Source organism: Mobula birostris, chromosome 5, assembly GCF_030028105.1.
Source record: "Mobula birostris isolate sMobBir1 chromosome 5, sMobBir1.hap1, whole genome shotgun sequence".
NCBI lineage: Eukaryota > Metazoa > Chordata > Chondrichthyes > Myliobatiformes > Myliobatidae > Mobula > Mobula birostris.
The window spans coordinates 205,658,062-205,677,432 of NC_092374.1; the positions used below are offsets into that span (position 1 = coordinate 205,658,062).

The 19,371-nt window shown below is 46.8% G+C and overlaps 1 protein-coding gene across 6 annotated transcripts in view; it reads right to left on the bottom strand.

The window, feature by feature from the left end:
* The window catches only part of LOC140198313 (histone-lysine N-methyltransferase EHMT2-like), a 157,711-nt gene that overhangs the window by 87,640 nt on the left and 50,700 nt on the right, over positions 1-19,371 (bottom strand). For 5 of the 6 annotated variants that reach the window (XM_072259392.1, XM_072259389.1, XM_072259391.1 and 2 more), the window contains 5 exons: positions 12,054-12,217; positions 9,485-9,712; positions 7,892-7,978; positions 5,443-5,560; positions 2,275-2,382 (listed from right to left, as the gene is read on the bottom strand). In XM_072259392.1, the coding sequence (XP_072115493.1) occupies positions 2,275-2,382; positions 5,443-5,560; positions 7,892-7,978; positions 9,485-9,712; positions 12,054-12,217 (705 nt within the window). The remainder of the gene's footprint in view (positions 1-2,274; positions 2,383-5,442; positions 5,561-7,891; positions 7,979-9,484; positions 9,713-12,053; positions 12,218-19,371) is intronic. The other variant, XM_072259390.1, reaches the window with a different exon arrangement.

Below are 19,371 nucleotides of genomic sequence, written 5' to 3' on the forward strand. Positions count from 1 at the left end.
AATCTGTGAAACCTGTTGCCTCAGAGGGCGGTGGTGGCCAAGTCAGAGATTAATGGATTCTTGATTGGTAAAGGGGTTAAGGATTAGGAGAAAGCAGGAGAATGGAGTTGAGAAAAAAGAAATTAAACATGATTGAAATGCAGTGCAAACTCCATGAGCCAAATGGTCTAATGATCTTATAGGAGCAGAATTAGACCGTTTGGCCCATCAAGACTGTTGTACCATTCCATCATGACTGATGTATTTCCCTCACACTCCATTCTCCTAGCTTCTCCCCAAAACCTTTGAAGCCCTCACTAATCAAGAACCTATCAATCTGCACTTTAAATACACTCAATGACAGCCTCCACAGCCATCTGTGGCAAAGAATTCCACAGATTCACCACCAACAGGCTAAAGAAATTCCTCCTCATCTCTGTTCTAAAGGGATGTCCTTCTGCTCTGAGGGTGTGTCCTCTGGTCCTAGATTCTTCCACAATAGGAAACATCCTCTGCACACCCACTCTATCACGGCCTTTCAATATCCAACAGATTTCAATGAAATCCCCCCCTTATTTTTCTAAACTCCAATGAGTACAGGCCCAGGGCCATCACACACTCCACTACCTTCTGACTTTATGAGGTGGAACGCACGTAGAGAGGAGGAGTGGAGGGGTAAGGGAGGTGAAGGGACAGAAGGCAGAAAAAAAGAGGCAAGCACAAACAAAGAGATACTCTGCAGACAAATAAGACTTTCAGAGGGAACATAGAGAGAAAGAAAGATGAAAATGGGAGAGAAGTGAAAGGAAGGGAAGAGAGGAAATGAAGAATGTGGAAGAAATAGAGATAGAAGAGTGGACGTGTTGCAGAGGGAGATGAGGGGGCTAGGGAAGGACAACTGCTCACCAGTGTGTTGGTTTAGAGCCCAATTACTTGATTGTTGTTCTACATATAAACATCATCAGAAAGCCCCCACCACTGAGGACATGCTCTCCTCCTGCTCCTTCCCCAACACCAAACTGTTCCCGCAACTTATGGACTCACAGAGTATTGTAGCAGGAAAGCAGCATCCATCACCAGAGATTCCCCCCACCACCCAGGCCATGTTCTCTTCTAGCTATTGCCATCAGGAAGAAGGTACAGGAACCTCAGGACTCACACCACTAGGTTCAGGAATAGTTATTACCCCTCAACCATCAGGCTCTTGAACCAAAGGGGATAACCTCACCCACCCCAACAGTGAAGTGTTCCCACAACCTACGGACTCACTATCAGGGACTGTTCATCTCATGTTCTCGGTATTTGTTGCTTATTTATTTATTATTTGCACAGTTTGTTGTCTTTTGCACATTGGTTGTTTGTCCATTCTGTTGGGTGTGGTCTTTCATTAACTCAATTGTGTTTCTTTGTATTTGCTGTGAATGCCCGCAAGAAAATGAACCGCAGGGTTGTATGTGGTGATATAGTAAGTAATTTGATAATAAATTTACTTTGAACGTTGAAATCTCCCCTTATTCTCCTACACTCTGAGGAATAAAGTTCTAAGCTATTCAATCTTGCCCCATAACACCAGATCACCTAGTTTTATTTAGTCTGCTCTACTCTAGTTTAATATAATCTAACGTAATCTCTTTACATCAATTCAACAGCATCTATGGAAGGCAACTTTTCAGGCCAAGACCCTTCATCAGCACTGAAAAGGAAGGGGGCAGAAGCCAGAATAAGGTGTTGGGGGTTGGCAGTTTGACCCCTCAACCAAATGGTCTGAATGCTGCCATTTTGGGTCAATCCAATCCACCCTCTCCTATCCAAAGGGACAAGGAGGGGATTTTAAACAGTCTCAACCTTTTCCTTTCATCATTGATTTATTTTGTTATTTATAGTAATTTTTATGACTCTGCACTGTACTGCTGCTGCAGAAGAAAATTCACATCATAGAAGCCACCGATAATAAACTTGAGCAACAAACACAAAATGCCCCTCTTTCTCCTCTCTCCCATGGTTCACTGTCATCTCCTAACAGATTCCTCCTCCTTCAGTTCTTTACCTCTTCCATCTGTCACCTCCCAGCTTCTCAATTCATCTCCGCTTGCCCATCCACCTTCCCCCTCACCTGGTCTCACCAGTCACCTGCCCCCTCTTATTCTGGCACCTTTCCCCATTCCTTTCCCGTCCTGAGGAAGGGTCTCAGCCTGGACTGCTGAGTTCCTCCAGTATTCTGTGTGTATTGCTCTGGATTTATGGAATCTCTGCAGAATCTCTGGAGTTGGTTGATAATGAACCAGATTCTGATACCTGTGGGTTGTGGAGAAAGGCTGCTGTCATTGGGAAGATCCAAGGAGCCCAGAGGGACCTCCGTGTACTCGCTCTGTGCCTGGTTACCTCCTCCCGTTGAATTCAATGCTGAAGAGGAAGACACGATCTTCAGTTGAAGGTGGTCAGCAGTGTTGGAATAGACTGTTTAATTGTTATTTTCTTTGCAGTTTAACAAATAATTATCTGCTCAAATTTTTCAAAGTACTTACATTAATTTAACTATTTAGTATGCTTCCTAGTAGCCACAGTATACACATGTACTGGTTCCACTTGTACGATTCTGGAAAGTTCTGGAAGTTTCTCTGGTTTTGCATTATTTGAACAGGGGTATCTGAGTGGCTGACTCTTATCTGCAATTCTGAACGGAATGTTTCTTATCTCATTATCACCATATGTACCGTGTCGTATGACGTAACCGATCATGGTCGTTGACCATGATTGCTCTTGGCAAACTTTTCTATAGAAGTGGTTAGCCACTGCCTTCTTCTGGAGAGTGTCTTTACAAGACGGGTGGCCCCAGCCATTACCAATACTCTTCAGAGATCGTCTGCCTGGCGTCAGTGGTCACATAACCAGGACTTGTGATACAAATGAGCTGCTTGTACGACCATCCACCACCTGCTCCTACGACTTCACGTGACCCTGATCGGGGGGGGGGGGGGGGGGCTAGGCAGGTGCCACACCTTGCCCAAGGGTAATCTGTAGGCTAGCGGAGAGAAAGAGTGCCTTACACCTCCTTTGGAAGAGACGCATCTCCACCCCAACACTTCGTTTCATACCTATGTGCGTAAAAAGAGCCGACCATGAAGTAGTGCCATCTTCTCTTTCTCTCTCGTCACTTATCAGACCACTATCACTGTCTGTTTTTCAGCTTTCTTATTAACACTATAATAAGATGATCATGCATTGTGCCTCTTTCCTGACTTCCAAAAGAACCTTGGATTGGAAACATCAGAATCCAGCAGCAGATACCCAGGCCTCAGTCTCTAAATGTCCCCAAGGAACCCACCACTCTCTGTGTAATAAGCACCTCTGAAATCCCCCTCTACTTTCTTCCAGTCACCTTAAAATTAATGATCCTCGTATTAGCCATTTCCACCCTGGGAAAGTCTCTGGCTGTCCATTTGATCCATGGCTCTTATTGTGCACACCTCTATCAAGTCAACTCCTGTCCGCCTTCTCCTAAGAGCAAAGTCCTAGCTTGTGCAACCTATCCTCATAAGACATGTTCTCTAACCCACGCAGCATCCTGGTAAATCTCCTCTGCACGCTCTCTGAAGCTCTCACACCCTTCCTATAATGAGGTGACCAGAGCTGAACACAACATCCCAAGTGTGGTCCAACCAGAGTTTATAAAGCTGCATGCAACATTACCTCGCAGACATATACCAATCTGTATAATCAAGCGATCTCTTGCTTTATCCAACATGAATCCAACAATGGTGCAAGGAGAGTCTTTCGAAGCCCTCGATCATGGATATTGCTTTCCAGCTGTCTACATTTGATACGTAAGCCACTACCAAAGCCGGGGTGGTATGATATGGAGAGCAAGCAGCAGACTCCCCTTCTGATGAATCCAAATGAATGGCAGGGACTGATAATAGTTTGGCACCAGGGCAGTTGCAGGATTGTCAGTCCGCGTTGAACTCAACGTTGGACTGCATTAGGGACTCCAGCTCCGCATTTTTCCCTCGGTGTTTACTTCCGAAGACTTCCTCCATGAGTGGGTATAGCCACAAGGCAGTTTTCCTTCTCCTAAATGAGCTACCAAACACGGCTGATAAGCTCCTGAAGCGAGTGGTTCTAAGGCGACAGTAACCCACCTTTGCCCCTTCTCCTGTCAGTACAAACGAATCTATTTGGCTTAGTGGCTAAGCTACATGCAAAGGCCAGGAGCTGGACTTGGTTGTCAGAGGCTATTTGATACTCACCCCACTTGGAGCGTTTAAAAGGTAATGGGATCGTATCCCCACTACACCCCCCTGCCTCTTCCTCGACTATGACAGCCTTAAGGAACCAAAGACATTCTAAGATCTAGTGAAATGTGGTAAGGGTTTCTGCCTTGTCTCTCCTTCATCTCATTCATATCCCAATCAACCTTGATTTATAACCCTTACTTTTGAATTCCTTCCAGTATACCCAGTCCCCAGGACACCATCACAAACTGTCCCTCCTGGGCACTGCTGCCTCAGGGTACGATGCGGCATGGTACCACAGCAGTCAGCATAACGTTTCACAGCGTCAGAGACCCAAGTTCCTGGCTTTCCCCCAGGTGCTCCACAATTCTCTGGGTGCCCTGCTTTTCTACCACATTCCCAAGACATTCGAGTTAGAAAAACATAGAAACAGAAAAAACCTTCAGCACAGTACAGGCCCTCCGGCCCACAAAGCTGTGCCGAACATGGCCTACCTTAGAAATACCTAGGTTTTACCCATAGCCCTCTATTTTTCTAAGCTCCATGCAGCCATCCAGGAGTCTCTTAAAAGACCCTATCGTTTCCGCCTCCACTACCACCGCCGGCAGCCCATTCAACGCACTCACCGCTCTGTGTAAAAAACTTACCCCTGACGTCTCCTCTGTACTTCCAAGCACATTAAAACTATGTCCTCTCGTGCTAGCCATTTCAGCCCTGGGGAAAAGCCTCTGACTATCCACACAATCATTGCCTCTATCAGGTCACCTCTCATCCTCCGTCACTCCAAGGGGAAAAGGCCGAGTTCGCTCAACCTATTCTCATGGAGTTAGTAAATTGTGGACACGCTATGTTGGCACCAGAAGTGTAGCGAGACATGCAGCCTGCCCACAAAACTTCCTCAGACTGTGTCCGTTGTTGACACAAATCTCGCATTTCACTGTGTTTTGATATATATGTGACCAATAAAGCTAATTTTTAAAATCATAGGAACATTCATGAGTGGAGTTAAATCCATGAGAAGGAAGTCTTTGTTGCTCCCTTTGGGAAACATCTGAGCTGGGTGAAATGAAAAGCTGACTGGACAACTCGCGAGGCCGCTCATTTCGAATCTGCTGGGTGGGGTGGGGGGGGGGAGCCAAAGGCAGGAAGACAACCAATGAGAAGTTTCACGAGCACAAGGAAATGGTGCAGCACAGTGCCCGGCAGGGCTCCTGGTTACACACATACCTACCTCCTCCTTTCCCTGGCTTCACACGGTCTTTGCGCCTGCGTTTCCGGCTGGGTTTCACCCAAGGGCTCTCACTCCTCCACTTCTTCTTCCCTTTTCTCTTCAGACTGGAGCTGGAGCTCTGCAGAGATGAGACTGTAGTCAGTGTGGTGAAGATAAGACAGTGCAACCAGTGCGGACAGTCCCGATGGAACGGGCGGAGTGGGTGGTTAGGTCGGTACAGGGGTCAGCATGGTCAGTGTAGTCAATATGGTCATTGGGGATGTTGTGATCAGTTTAGTGAACATGGACAGTCCAGACGGAACGGGCAGAGTGGGTGGTCAGATCGATATAGAGCAGGAGCTCTGCAGAGACCAGGCAGCGGTCAGTACAGTGAACATAGATGGTGTAGCTGGTATGGACAGTATAGACGGAACACTATAGATCACTATAGAGCTGGAACCTTATGGAAATGAGGTAAGAGTCCGTGTGGCTAACATGGACAGTCCAGAAAGAACAGGCAGAGTGGGAGGTTAGATCGGTATGGAGACAAGACAGCAGTCAGAGTGGCGAACATGGATGGTGTACCTGGTGTGGACAGTCCAGACAGAACGGGCAGAGTGGGTGGTTAGATCGGTACAGGGGTCAGCATGGTCAGTGTAGTCAATATGGTCATTGGGGATGTTGTGATCAGTGTGGGCAATTTAACTAGCTCATAAAATCATAGAGCACTACAGCACAGAAGCAGACCATATGGGCCATCGAGTCTGTGCCGAACTGTTATTCTGCCTCGTCCCATTGACCTGCACCTGGACCCAAGCCCTCCATGGCCCTCCCATCCATGTACTCACCAAACTTCTCTTAAATCTTGAAATCAAATCTGCATCCACCACTTCCACTGGCTCATTCCACACTCTCACCAGCCCCTCAGTGAAAATGATCCCCCTCACCCTTCACCGATGGCCTCTAGCTCGGCCACTAATATTGCCTAACAGTCCTCTCCCCCGACATTACCCTTCTCTAGAGTAGATGCAGTCAACTGCCAATAATAATAAAACAGAGGGAGGGACCTGGCAGCACGCAAGCGTAGTAGTTAGCGTAACACTTTACAGCGCTAGCAACCCCGGTTCAATTCCTACCGCTGTTTGTACGTTCTCCACGTGACCATGTGGGTTTCCCCGAGGTGCTCCAGTTCCCTCCCACATTACAGAAACATATGGGGTAGCTGGTTATATACAGTGTAACTGGGTGGTGTGGGCTCGATGGGCCAGAATGACCTGTTACCGTGCTGCTAAAATCTCTGAATAAATAAACTGCATCGTTAACTTCAGCCTAACCACACACCAGTACTAATCAAGGAATCAGAACTGAAAAAGGACGAGCAGTTTCAAGTTCTTGGATGTCACCATCTATCCTGGGCCCAACATATTGACACAATTACAAAGAAGGCACGACAGTGACTGTACTTCATTAGGAGAGTGAGGAGAACTTGTATGTCACCAGACACCTACAGACATACTGTGGGGAGCATTCTAACTGATTGCACCGCCGTCTAGCATAGAGGGGCCACCACACAGGATAGAAGTAAGCCACAAAAGTTGCAAACTCAGCCATTTCCATCATGGGCACTAGCCTCCCGAGCAACTGGGACACCTTCACAAGGCAGCATCCATCACCCAGGCCATGCCCTCTTCTCATTGGTATCAAGGTGGTGGTGAAGACACAGTTTCTTCCCCTTCACCATCAGATTTCTGAATGGACAATGAACCCATGTACACTTCCTCGGTATTTTTTCCCTCTCTTTTTGCACTACTTATTTAAACTATTTTTCATAAATACTTACTGGAATTTATAGTTTTTATTTTTATATATTGTACTGCTGCCGCAAAACAACAAATTTCGTGAACTATGCCACTACTACTACTACTCCTACTATGTCGACTCAGGCCTAAGGGGGCTGGCATCGGGCACGATGATGGGCTCTCCACTTCTCCCTCTCCCTCATCAGAATGCCAGTGACATTAAACCCGACTGTGGTTCTACCTTTCAGCAGAGAGCAATTTCAGATTCCCCAATTAGTTTAGATAGGGGGTAATGCTTTTAGATTACTGCACCACCTCCCCGTCCCTTAGACCCAGGTATCTGATACCGTGAGGGGAGTTGCAGCTTTGAGTCACTTTAGCATAGCAATGGGCATCACGCTTTACAGTGGCAACAACTGGGGTTCAATTCCCACCGCTGTTTGTATGCTCCCCCATAACTGCTTAGGTTTCCTCTGTGTGCCCCAGAGCCCAAAGGTGTACAGGTTAGGGTTAGTAGGTCGGAAGAATGGCAATACTTGCAAGCTGCCCCCAACACATCCTCGGACTGTTGATGCAAACGACACATTCCACTGTATATTTCAATGTACACGTGACAAATAAAGCTCATCTTTAAAAACCCTGCCAGGAGATATCACGTGCCAGGAACATACCCTGTCAGAGAGGTTTCCAGAACCTTCCAGTTCCTCCTCGTCGTCTTCTACATCACTAAGTCGGTCCTCTCCTATGTCACCCTCGGTCTGGAAAAGGAAACATTGTTAGGTGATACGTCTGTCTAACAAAGGAGAGCCAGGTGGGGGGAGAAGAGCCCACAAACCTTGGGCCTGCTGCTGTCCCTGGTAAGAGGTGGTTTGCTCAGTGAAAATCACGACAGACCCTGTTTCCGCTCAGAAGAACGAAGGGTGGGGAGGGGGGTGTGGAGGGGTAACATGGGGAAGGAGGCACTGATGAAGAGGAGCAGAAGGGGGAATGGGGGAATAAGGAGGACAGGGTGTGAAAAGGAAAAAAAAGTGGAACAAAGAGAGCAAGATAGAGGGAGGATAAAGAAGAGCGAGCAAAATGGAGGGAGGGGATGAAGGGGTGGGTAAAGGGCAAGGAGAGGGGTGGCGGGTGGAAAGGTGAGGAGAGGGGGCAGAAGGGTGGAAGGGAGAGAGGAGGAGAGGGAGGAGGAGGAGAGGGAGAGGGAGGAGGAGGAGAGGGAGAGGGAGGAGGAGGAGAGGGAGAGGGAGGAGGAGGAGAGGGAGAGAGAGAGGGAGGAGGAGGAGAGGGAGAGAGAGAGGGAGGAGGAGAGGGAGAGAGAGAGGGAGGAGGAGGAGAGGGAGAGAGAGGGGGAGGAGGAGAGGGAGAGGGAGGAGGAGGAGAGGGAGGGGAAGGGGAGGGGGAGGGGAAGGGGAGGGAGAGGGGAAGGGGAGGGAGAGGGGAAGGGGAGGGAGAGGGGAAGGGGAGGGAGAGGGGAAGGGGAGGGAGAGGGGAAGGGGAGGGCAGAAGGGGAGTGGGGTGGAGGGTGGAAGGGGAGGTGGGAGGGAGGGGGAAGGGGAGTGGGGTGGAGGGCAGAAGGGGGTGGGAGGGGAGGCGGAAGGGGAGATGGAGCGGAGGGTGGGAGGGCAAGGCGGGAGGGAGAGGTGAATGGGGAGGGAGGGGGATGGGGAGGGAGAGAGGGAGAAGTTAGGGAAGAGACAAAGAGAGTGGGGAGAAAGTTGATGTCAGAGAAAGACAAGCAAGGAGCAAACAGATGTTGGAATAGAAGTCAGAAAGGCAAAGTAGAGAGAAGAGGATTGAGCAAGTGAAGTGTGGGAAAGAATGGGGAGAGGAGTAGGAAGGGAGAGAGAGGGAAGCAGGGAGGGGAAATGGGAGGAGAGGGCCGATGGGAAGTGGGAGCGAAAGAGAGGAACAGAGTTGGGGGAATGAAGGAGAAGGTAGGGAGGTGGATGGGGAGAGGGAAGCAAGGGGGACGAGGGAGGAAGGAGATGAGAAGAGGAAGGTAGGGAAGGAGGAGGAGTGAAGTGAGACAGAGGCATCGAATTGGAGGGTGGCCATTAGGAGGAAGGCGTAGGGTAGGATTAGAGTGGGAAGAGGAAGGAGAGAAGGGGAAAGAGGGGGAGGGAAGGAAGGGGAGAGGGGAGGGAGAAAGAGGGAGAGGTCTAGCAAAAGGGTGGGAATGAGTGAGGGAGTGTGGTAAAGGAAGGGGCACGGGGCTGGTGGGGGAAGGGAGGGAGCGACGTCAGGGGTCAAAGAATTGGGCTCACCTTGCTGGACTTGTCGGAGTCTGCTCTCCCATCCACAGAGTAGCTGTCATAAAAGAGACTGAAGTCATCGCCAACCTCTGCGTCCCAGTCGTCCATGGATTCCACAACCCCTCCCTTGTCCTCAGTCTCCCCGTCCTTGGAGAGGTCCAGCATTGGAATGGAACTGGCCCCACTCGTGACTGCCTTCACCTCCTGGGCTTGGACCCTACTCAGTGTGTCGCCCAAACCCTGCAAAAAATTGCACAGACTGTTGGTGTTCAGTTTTCCCTATTGCCCCCTCGTCAACGGCTGCTCAATATAACAGCTCCCCAGAGTCGAATTTACTGGATAACTTCCCTGCCAGTCCAGCTTGGCCACCCTTCTGCTGGGAATGTTTGTCAAGAGGGCCGAGGGCTTCAAGAGAACAGCACCAATGGCTGTTGGGCCAACTGCAAAGGAGTCATGGTCAAGAAAGCTCACCAGTACCTCGTCTTCCTCAGGAGGTTAAAAGAAATCTGTTTGTCGGCTTTGGCCTTCAATAACATTATCGATGCACCATAGAAAGCACATAATCAGGATGCATCACAGCTGGGTATGACAACTATTGTTCCTAGGAACACAAGTAAATGCAGAGCTGTAGACACAGCGAAGTACATTACATAAATCAGCCTCCCCTCCATGGACTCTTGTCTATGCTTTCTTTGACTCAGTAAAGCAACCAGCATCATCAAAGATCCCACCCATCTGGACATTCTTTCTTTTCCCCTCTTCTGGGCACGAAATACAAAAATCTGAAAACAAGCAGCATCAGGCTCAAGGACAGCTTTTACCCTGCTGTTTTCAGAGGACTCAGCATTTCCCTACAACACTTGACCTCACAGTCTACCTCGTTATGACCTTACAACTTATTGTCTGCCTTTCTCTGTACCCGTAACACTTTATTCTGCATTGTGTTATTGTTTTCCCTTGTACTACCTCACGTGATGAAATGATCTGTGGGGACAATCAAAAAACACTGAGGTTGGGTGAGACTAGAGCAAGAGGACATACGTTCAGGGTGAAAGGTGAACATGGACAGGATGCATATGGCTACAGCTAATGACTGGGGAACCCTGTAATTGAGTTCAGAGTGTGATTCCCACTTCAACTGGGTAAAACCACACTCCATTATCTGGGTGATGGAACTGATGACTTTGTGACCAAGTTTGTGGACAATCCAAAAGGACCAGGTAGTGTTGAGGAAGCAGGGAGTATGCAGAAGGACTTAAGATGGGTTGGGAGAATAGGCAAAGAAATGGCAGATGGAATACAGTGTCGGGAAGTGCATGGTCATGCACTTTGGTAGAAGGAATAAATGTGCAGACTATTCAAAACAGGAAGAAAATTCAGAAATCAGAGATGCAAAGAGACTTGGGAATCCTTGTGCAGGATATCCTAAAGGTAAACTTGCAGGCTAAATTGGTGGTAAGGAATGGATATGCAATGCTCGCATTCATTAAAAGAAGAATAGAATACAAAAGGATGTAGCCGAAGCTTTATAAGGAATTGGTCAGACCACATTAGGAGTATCGTGAGCAGTTTTGGGCCCCTTATAAGAACATAAAAACAAAGAAATAGGAGCAGGGGTAGGCATCTCGCCTGTCGAGCCTGTTCTGCTGTTCAGTAAGGTCAAGGCTGATCTGGCCATGGACTCTTCTCCACCTACCTGCCTTTTCCCCATAACCTTTAATTCCCCTACTATGCAAAAAACTCCCCTACTTATTAAAGAAATAATGTGCTGGCTTTAAAGAAGATTCAGAGGAGGTTCATGACAATGATCCTGAAATTGAAAAGGTTAACGTATGAGGAGCATTTGATGGTTCTGGGCCTGAACTCCCTGGAGTTCAGACTGAGGGGAGGGGGTATCTCACTGAAACCTAACGAATACTGTGTGGGCACGTGGCTAAGTGGTTAAGGCATTGGACTAGCAACCTGAAGGCCGTGAGTTTGAGTCCCGGCCGAGGGAACGTGTTGTGTCCTTGAACAAGGCACTTAATCAGACATTGCTCTGCGATGACACTGGTGCCAAGCTGTATGCATCCTAATGCCCTTCCCTTGGACAACATTGGTGTTGTGGAGAGGGGAGACTTGCAGCATGGGCAACTGCTGATCTTCCACGCAACCTTGCCCAGGCCTGCGCCCTGGAGAGTGAAGACTTTCCAGGCGCAGATCCATGGTCTCACAAGACTAACGGATGCCTCTGCTTTATTACTTTACTGAAAGACAAGAGTGGAAGTTTCCTATAGTGGAAGAGTCTAGGATGCACTCAGAATAGGACATCCCTTTAGAACAGAGATAAGGAAGAATTCACTTACCCAGAGGGTGGTGAATTTGTGGAACTCATTGTCACAGATGGCTGTGAAGGTCAAGTCATTGGGTATATTTAAAGTGAAGGTTAATAAGTTAGTAAGGGCATGAAAGGTTAGGGTAATGGGGTTGAGAGGGATAATAAATCAGCCATCATGGAATGGCGGTGCAGAATGGCCTAATTCCACTGCTATGTCTTACGGTCCTGAGAAGCATACACGAGTGTGTGTATTCAGTTACCCACCAGAGTCACAGCACCGGCCACTGGGCTGCCGTCAACCCTTGCTCCATGACCTCCCCGGATGGATCCCAGTGGAGTGATCTCCTTGACCATTTCTTCCTTCAGGAGGCTGTTTCCCTTCATGGACTCTGGCCCCAACCTCTCCGGTTTCTGCCTCTTGATGAGTCCTACAGGAGGGCAAAGAGAGAACCCCAACTGAAGGAAGCAAGTGGCACGCACCTTCCATTATCAACACAAAAGGTTCTGCGGACACAGGAACTCTCAAGCACACACACAAAATGCTGCAGGTCAGGCAGCATCTATGGAGGGGAATAAACAGTCAACCTTTCAGTCCTAGACCCTTCATCATGACTAGAAAGGAAGGCTAACTTCCATCTCCTTCTACTTCTTTATCCATTCCCCAGACTGTTTCCCATCACCTCCCTCTGGTTCCATACCTTATTCTATCTTCCACGGTCCACTGTCCTGTGAGACTAATGAATACCCTGTCGCCACCGAAGTCTTGTCACTTCCAGGCAGGCACAGGTATCGATTATAACTAATTATAACAATGGCAGAGTTTGCCATTGAAATGTCGCTTATACAGTGGCATGCAAAAGTTTGGGCACCCCGGTCAGAATTTCTGTTACTGTGAATAGCTAAGCAAGTAAAAGATGAACAGATTTCCAAAAGGCATAAAGTTAAAGATGACACATTTCTTTAATACGTTTGTATTTTAAGCAAGAAAACCTTTTTATTTCCATCTTTTACAGTTTCAAAATAACAAAAAAGGAAAAGAGTCCGAAGCAAAAGTTTGGGCAGTACTTAGTAACACTCCCTTTGGCAAGTATCACAGCTTGTAAACACTTTTCGTAGCTAATAAAAAGTTGTATTTTAACTTCATCAGTCCACAGGACTTGTTTCCAAAATGCATCAGGCTTGTTTAGTTGTTGCTTTGAACCTTTTGAACAGCACTTTTTGGCCGCAATAAGCAAAGGTATCTTTGGAGAAAAAAGGTGCAGAATTTCATGAAAAGAACACCTCTCCAACTGTTAAGCATGGGGGTGGATCAATCACACTTTGGGCTCGTGTTGCAGCCAGTGGCATGGGGAATATTTACTGGTAGAGGGAAGAATGAATTCAATTAAATACCAGCAAATTCTGGAAGCAAACATCACACCGTCTGTAAAAAAGCCGAAGATGAAAAGAGGATGTCTTCTACAACAGGATAATGATCCTAAGCACACCTCAAAATCCACAATGGACTACCTCAAGAGACGCAAGCTGAAGGTTTTGCCATGGCCCTCACAGTCCCCCGACCTAAACATCATCGAGGATCTGTGGATAGACCTCAAAACAGCAGTGCATGCAAGATAGCCCAAGAATCTCACAGAACTAGAAGCCTTTTGCAAGGAAGAATGGGTGAAAATCCCCCAAACAAGAATTGAAAGACTCTTAGCTGGCTACTGAAAGTGTTTACAAACTGTGATATTTACCAAAGGGAGTGTTACTAAGTACTGACCATGCAGGGTGCCCAAACTTTTGCTTGGGGCCCTTTTCCTTTTTTGTTATTTTGAAACTGTAGAAGATGGAAATAAAAAAGTTTTCTTTCTAAAAATATTAAAGAAATACATCATCTTTAATTTTACGCCTCTTGGAAATCAGTTCATCTTTTACTCGCTTAGCTATTCACAGTAACAGAAATTTTGACCAGGGGTGCCCAGAGTTTTGCATGCCACTGTAATTGATACCTACACTCAGCTGGAAGTCCAAGAAGAGTTTATTCATCACATACGCCGGGAAAGCACTAGATCCTTGATCGGGCCATTTTTATTTTCTTTTCTTTTTGCTAGTAATTGTTTAATAAAGCTGAAATTAGTAAATATACTTTATCATTTTATGTGGTGTAAGATCTGTTATTTCTTGCCGACTGATGATCGTGCATAGACAGTACTTACACAGCATTCGCTCAAATCGAGGTTTCTTTGATTGGAACATCACAACATTCCTGTTTGGTTGACCCCCAAATCATTCTGACCCTAGATGTATATTGTTTATAAAAGGTGGCCTTCTTATTGCTGAATCACGTGAGCAAAGGTGAGAGGGTTACAGACAGATAGATCAATAAGCAACAAGCAAGCAATAAGTATCGAGAACGTGAGATGAAGAGTCCTTGAGATGGGTCCACCGGTTGTAGGAACAGTTCAGTGATGAGGGCGAGAGAAGTCGAATGAAGTTTGTTTCAACAGCCTGTTGGTTGAGGGGTAATAACTGATCCTGAACCTGGAGGTGTGGGTCCTGAAGCTCCTGTACTTCTTTTTGATGGCAGCAGCAAGATGAAAGCATCACCTGTGTGTTGGGGTTCTATTGATAGATGTTGCTCAATGGCTGGAAGGGCTTTACCTGTGATGAACTTGGCCACATCCACTACCTTTTGTTGGACTTTCCATACCAGCCTGTGATGAAGCCAGTCAAAATACTCTCCACCACACGTGTACGTAAATTTATCAAAGTTTCAGATGTCACGCTTAATTGTCGCAAACTCCTAAAGAAGTAGAGGTGTTGTCATGCCTTCTTCACAATAGCACTTTTATCCCCCTTGGAAGTTTTCATGTTTTATTGTTTTACAACATTGAATCACCATAGATTTAATTTGGCTTTCTTAACACTGATCAACAGAAAAAGAGTATTTCGTAAAGTGAAAACAGATCTCTTCAAAGTGATCTAAATTAATTACAAATATAAAACACAAAATAATTTGACGTGGATAGGCTTTTTCCATTGAGAGTGGGGGAGATTCAAACAAGAGGACATGAGTTGAGAGTTAAAGGGCAAAAGCTTAGGGGTAACATGAGGGGGAACTTCTTTACTCAGAGAGTGGTAGCTGTGTGGAACGAGCTTCCAGCAGAAGTGGTTGAGGCAGGTTCGATGTTGTCATTTAAAGTTAAATTGGACAGCTATATGGACAGGAAAGGAATGGAGGGTTATAGGCTGAGTGCAGGTCAGTGGGACTAGGTGAGAGTAAGCGTTCGGCACGGACTAGAAGGGCCGAGATGGCCTGTTTCCGGCCTGTAATTGTTATATGGTTATAATTGATTGTATAAGTATTCACCCCCTATAATATGACACACCAAATCATTACTGGTGCAGCCAACTGGGTTTAGAAGTCACATAATTAGTTAAATTGAGATCACCTGTGTGCAGTCAAGGTGTTTCAATTGATTGTAGTAAAAATACCCCTGTATCTGGAAGGTCCAACTGCTGGTGAGTCAGGATCCTGGCAAAAACTACACATGAAGACAAAGAACATCCCAAGCAACTCCGTAAAAAGGTTATTGAAAAACACAAGTCAGGAGATGGATACAAGAAAATTTCTACGTCATTGAATATCCCGTGGAGTACAATTAAGTCAGTCATCAATATGGCAGAGATGTAAATCTGCCTAGAACAGACCGTGCAAGAAGGAGACTACTGAGGGAGGTCATCAATAGACCTATGACAGCTCTGGAGGAGTTACAAGCTTCAGTGGCTGAGATGGCAGAAACTGCACAGACAACAACTGTTGCCTGGGTGCTTCACCAGTCACAGCTTTATGGGAGAGTGGCAAAGAGAAAGCCACTGTTGAAAAAAGCTCACATGATATCTTGGCTAGAGTTTGCTAGAAGGCATGGGGGAGACTCTGAAGTCAGCTGGAAGAAGGTTCTATGGTCTGGTGAAACCAAAACTGAGCTTTTTGGCCATCAGACTAAATGCTATGTTTGGCGTAAGCCAAAAACTGCACATCCTCAAAAACACACCATCACTACCATGAAGCATGGTGGTGACTGCATCATGCTGTGGGGATGCTTCACTGCAACAGGCCCTGGAAGGCTTGTATGGTAGAGGATAAAATGAATGCAGCAAAATACAGGGAAGTCCTGGAGGAAAACCTGATGCAGTCTGCAAGAGAACTGTGACTTGGGAAAAGATTTGTTTTCCAGCAAGACAATGACCCCAAGCATAAAACCAAAGCTATGCAGGAATGGCTTAAAAACAACAAAGTTAATGTCCTGAAGTGGCCAAGTCAGAGTCCAGACCTCAATCCAATTAAGAATTTGTGGCTGGACTTGAAAAGGGCTGTTCACTCACAATCCCCTTGTAATCTGACAGCTTAAACAGTTTTGTAAAGAAGAATGGGTAAAGATTGCAGTGTCCAGATGTGCAAAGCTGATAGAGCCCTATCCACACAGACTCAAGGCTGTAATTGCTGCCAAAGTTGCTTCTACTAAATACATAGAACATAGAATAGTACAGCACAGTACAAGCCCTTCGGCCCACAATGTTGTGCCGACCCTCAAACCCTGCCTCCCATATAAGCCCCCACCGTAGATTCCTCCATATACCCGTCTAGTAGTCTCTTCAACTTCACTAGTGTATCTGCCTCCACCACTGACTCAGGCAGTGTATTCCACGCACCAACCACTCTCTGAGTAAAAAACCTTCCTCTAATATCCCCCTTGAACTTCCCACCCCTTACCTTAAAGCCATGTCCTCTTGTATTGAGCAGTGGTGCCCTGGGGAAGAGGCGCCGGCTATCCACTCTATCTATTCCTCTTATTATCTTGTACACCTCTATCATGTCTCCTCTTATCCTCCTTCTCTCCAAAGAGTAAAGCCCTAGCTCCCTTAATCTCTGAAATACTTATGCAGTCAATTATTTTGTTGTTTATATTTGTAATTCATTTAGATCACTTTGTAGAGATGTGTTTTCACTTTGACACGAAAGAGCATTTTTCTGCTGATCAGTGACAAAAAAGCCAAATTAAATCCACTGTGATTCAATGTTGCAAAGAAATAAAACATGAATACTTCTGGGGGGGGGGGGGGGTGAATATTTTTATAGGCCCTGTATGTGCTGGGCCCAGGTCAGGTTCTCTGAATTGAAAACACCAAGGAAGTCAATGCGGCTGTCCCTCCCCACCTTTGACATTTCAATGAGGACTGGCTCATGGACCGCCAGTTTCCTCCTCCTGAAGTCTATAATCAGCTCCTCGGTCTTCATGACATTGAATAAAAGGTTGATGTTATTTCAATCTCCCGCCACTATGTTGGTTCATCCCCACCTTTGATCTGGCCTACAACAGGGGTGTCTTCAGCAAAGCTGAATATGGCATTGGAGTTATGTTTAGCCACACTGTCATAAATGTAAAACGAGTAGCGCACTGCGCGCACTGCCTTGTGCTGTACCTGTGCTGATGGAGATTGTGGAGGAGATGTTGTTGCTAATCTGAACCCAATGGGGTCTGCAAGCGAGGAAATCAAAAATCCAATTGCACAAGTAGGTATTGAGGCCAAGGTTTTGAAGCTTGTTGATTAGCTTTGACGAGATGATAGTATTGATGCCAAGCTGTGGTTGATAAAGAGTATCCTGGTGTATACATCTTTGCCGTCCAGATAGAAACATGGAAATCTACAGCCCATTACAGGCCTTCCAGCCCACAATGTTGTGCCGACCACGTAACCTACTCCAGAAACTGCCTAGAATTTCCTACCGCATAGCCCTCTAATTTTCTAAGCTCCATGTACCTATCTAAGAGGCTCTTAAAAGGCCCTATTGTATCCAGTCCTACCACCATCGCTGGTAGTGCATTCCATGCACCCACCACTCTGTGTGAAAAACTTAGCTCTGACATCCCCCTTGTACCTACTTCCAAGCACCTTAAAACTATGTCCCCTTGTGTTAGCCATTACAGCCCGGAAAAAAGCCTCCAGCTATCCACGTGATCAATGCCTCTCATCATCTTATACATCTCTACCAGGTCACTTGTTGCCCCAAGGAGAAAAGGCCAAGTTCACTCAACCTATTCTTATAGGGCATGCTCTCCAATCCAGGCAAATTTCCTCTGCACTCTACAGTATCCACATCCTTCCTGTAGTGAGATGACCAGAACTGAACACAGTACTCCAAGTGGAGTCCAACTAAGGTCTTATATAACATGACCTCATGGTTCTTGAAGTCAATCCCATGGCTGATGAAGGCCTCCACACCATACACCTCCTTAACAACACTGTCAACCTGCACAGCAACTTTGAGTGTCCTATGGATATGGACCCCAAGCTCTCGCTGATCCTCCACACTGCCAAGAGTCTTAACACTAGTACTATATTCTGTCTTCAAATTTGACCTACTGAAATGTACCGTTCCAGAGTTGAGTGAAGAGCCAATGAAATGGCATCTCGTACAGACCCATTGTGCCAGTAAGCAAACTGGAGCAGATCCAAGCCTCTTCTCAGGTAGGAGTTGATATGTTTCATCACCAACCTCTCTGGATGTACGTGCTACTGAGCAATAACCATTAGAGCAGTTCGCTTGAGGCACTGGTGTAAATGAAGCCAGCTTGAAGCAGGTGGGTACCTCAGACTGCCGAAGTGACAGGATAAAGCTCTTGGTGAACAGTCCGGCCAGTTGACCAGCACTGGTCTTTGGTACTTGGCCAGGTGCCCCATCTGAGCTCAAGGCTTTCCAGAAATTGTACCTCTACCTCTTGCAACTTTATTGGTCGCCAGACTTGAATGCCTCTGATCTGGCCCTCAGCAGATTGTGGATCTCATGGTTCATCCATTGCTTCTGGCTGGGGAAGACGCCGAATGATTTTGTGGGACACACTCGCTCATCTACAACTATTTTGATGAAGTCCGTGACAACCATGGGTGTATTCATTCAGATCCACAGTTGCCCTTGAACACAACCCAGTCCACCAACTTGAAGCAATCCTGTAGCCTCTCCTTTGCCTCCCGTGACCACCTCTTTGTTGTCCTGCATGCAGACGGGACAGCCAATCGATCAGATTTCCTGAAATATGGTCTGGGCATGGAAAGGTATGCATTCCTTATCTTAGTGTAACAGCAGTCTAGTGTGTTGGGACCTCTGTCGCTACACAGGCTATATGCTGATGGTAATCCGTGCTGAGTTCCTCCAGCATTCTGTGTGTGTTACACACCTTCCATTGCCTCTGCCCCACTCTGCTGTGGAACCTCCTATGTTGATACAGGGCCTTGTGACCCATGCATCTGAAGAAGCAAACATTGCTGTGGTAGCTCCTGTAGGACCGAGCGAATTGCAACAGCAAACTGACATACCGTAAGCTCCTGCTAATGGTAATGTGATAATCTGTTTAGCAACAGGCAAGTACTGGCCCAGACAGATGTGGAAAGCATTCTGACTGGTTACATCACTGTCTGGTATGGAGTCTCCAATGCTCAGGATGCAGAGGGTTGTTTACTCAGCCAACTCAATTACGTCACAACCCTCCCCACCATTGAGGACATCCTCAAAAGGTGATGCCCCAAAGAAGGCTGCATC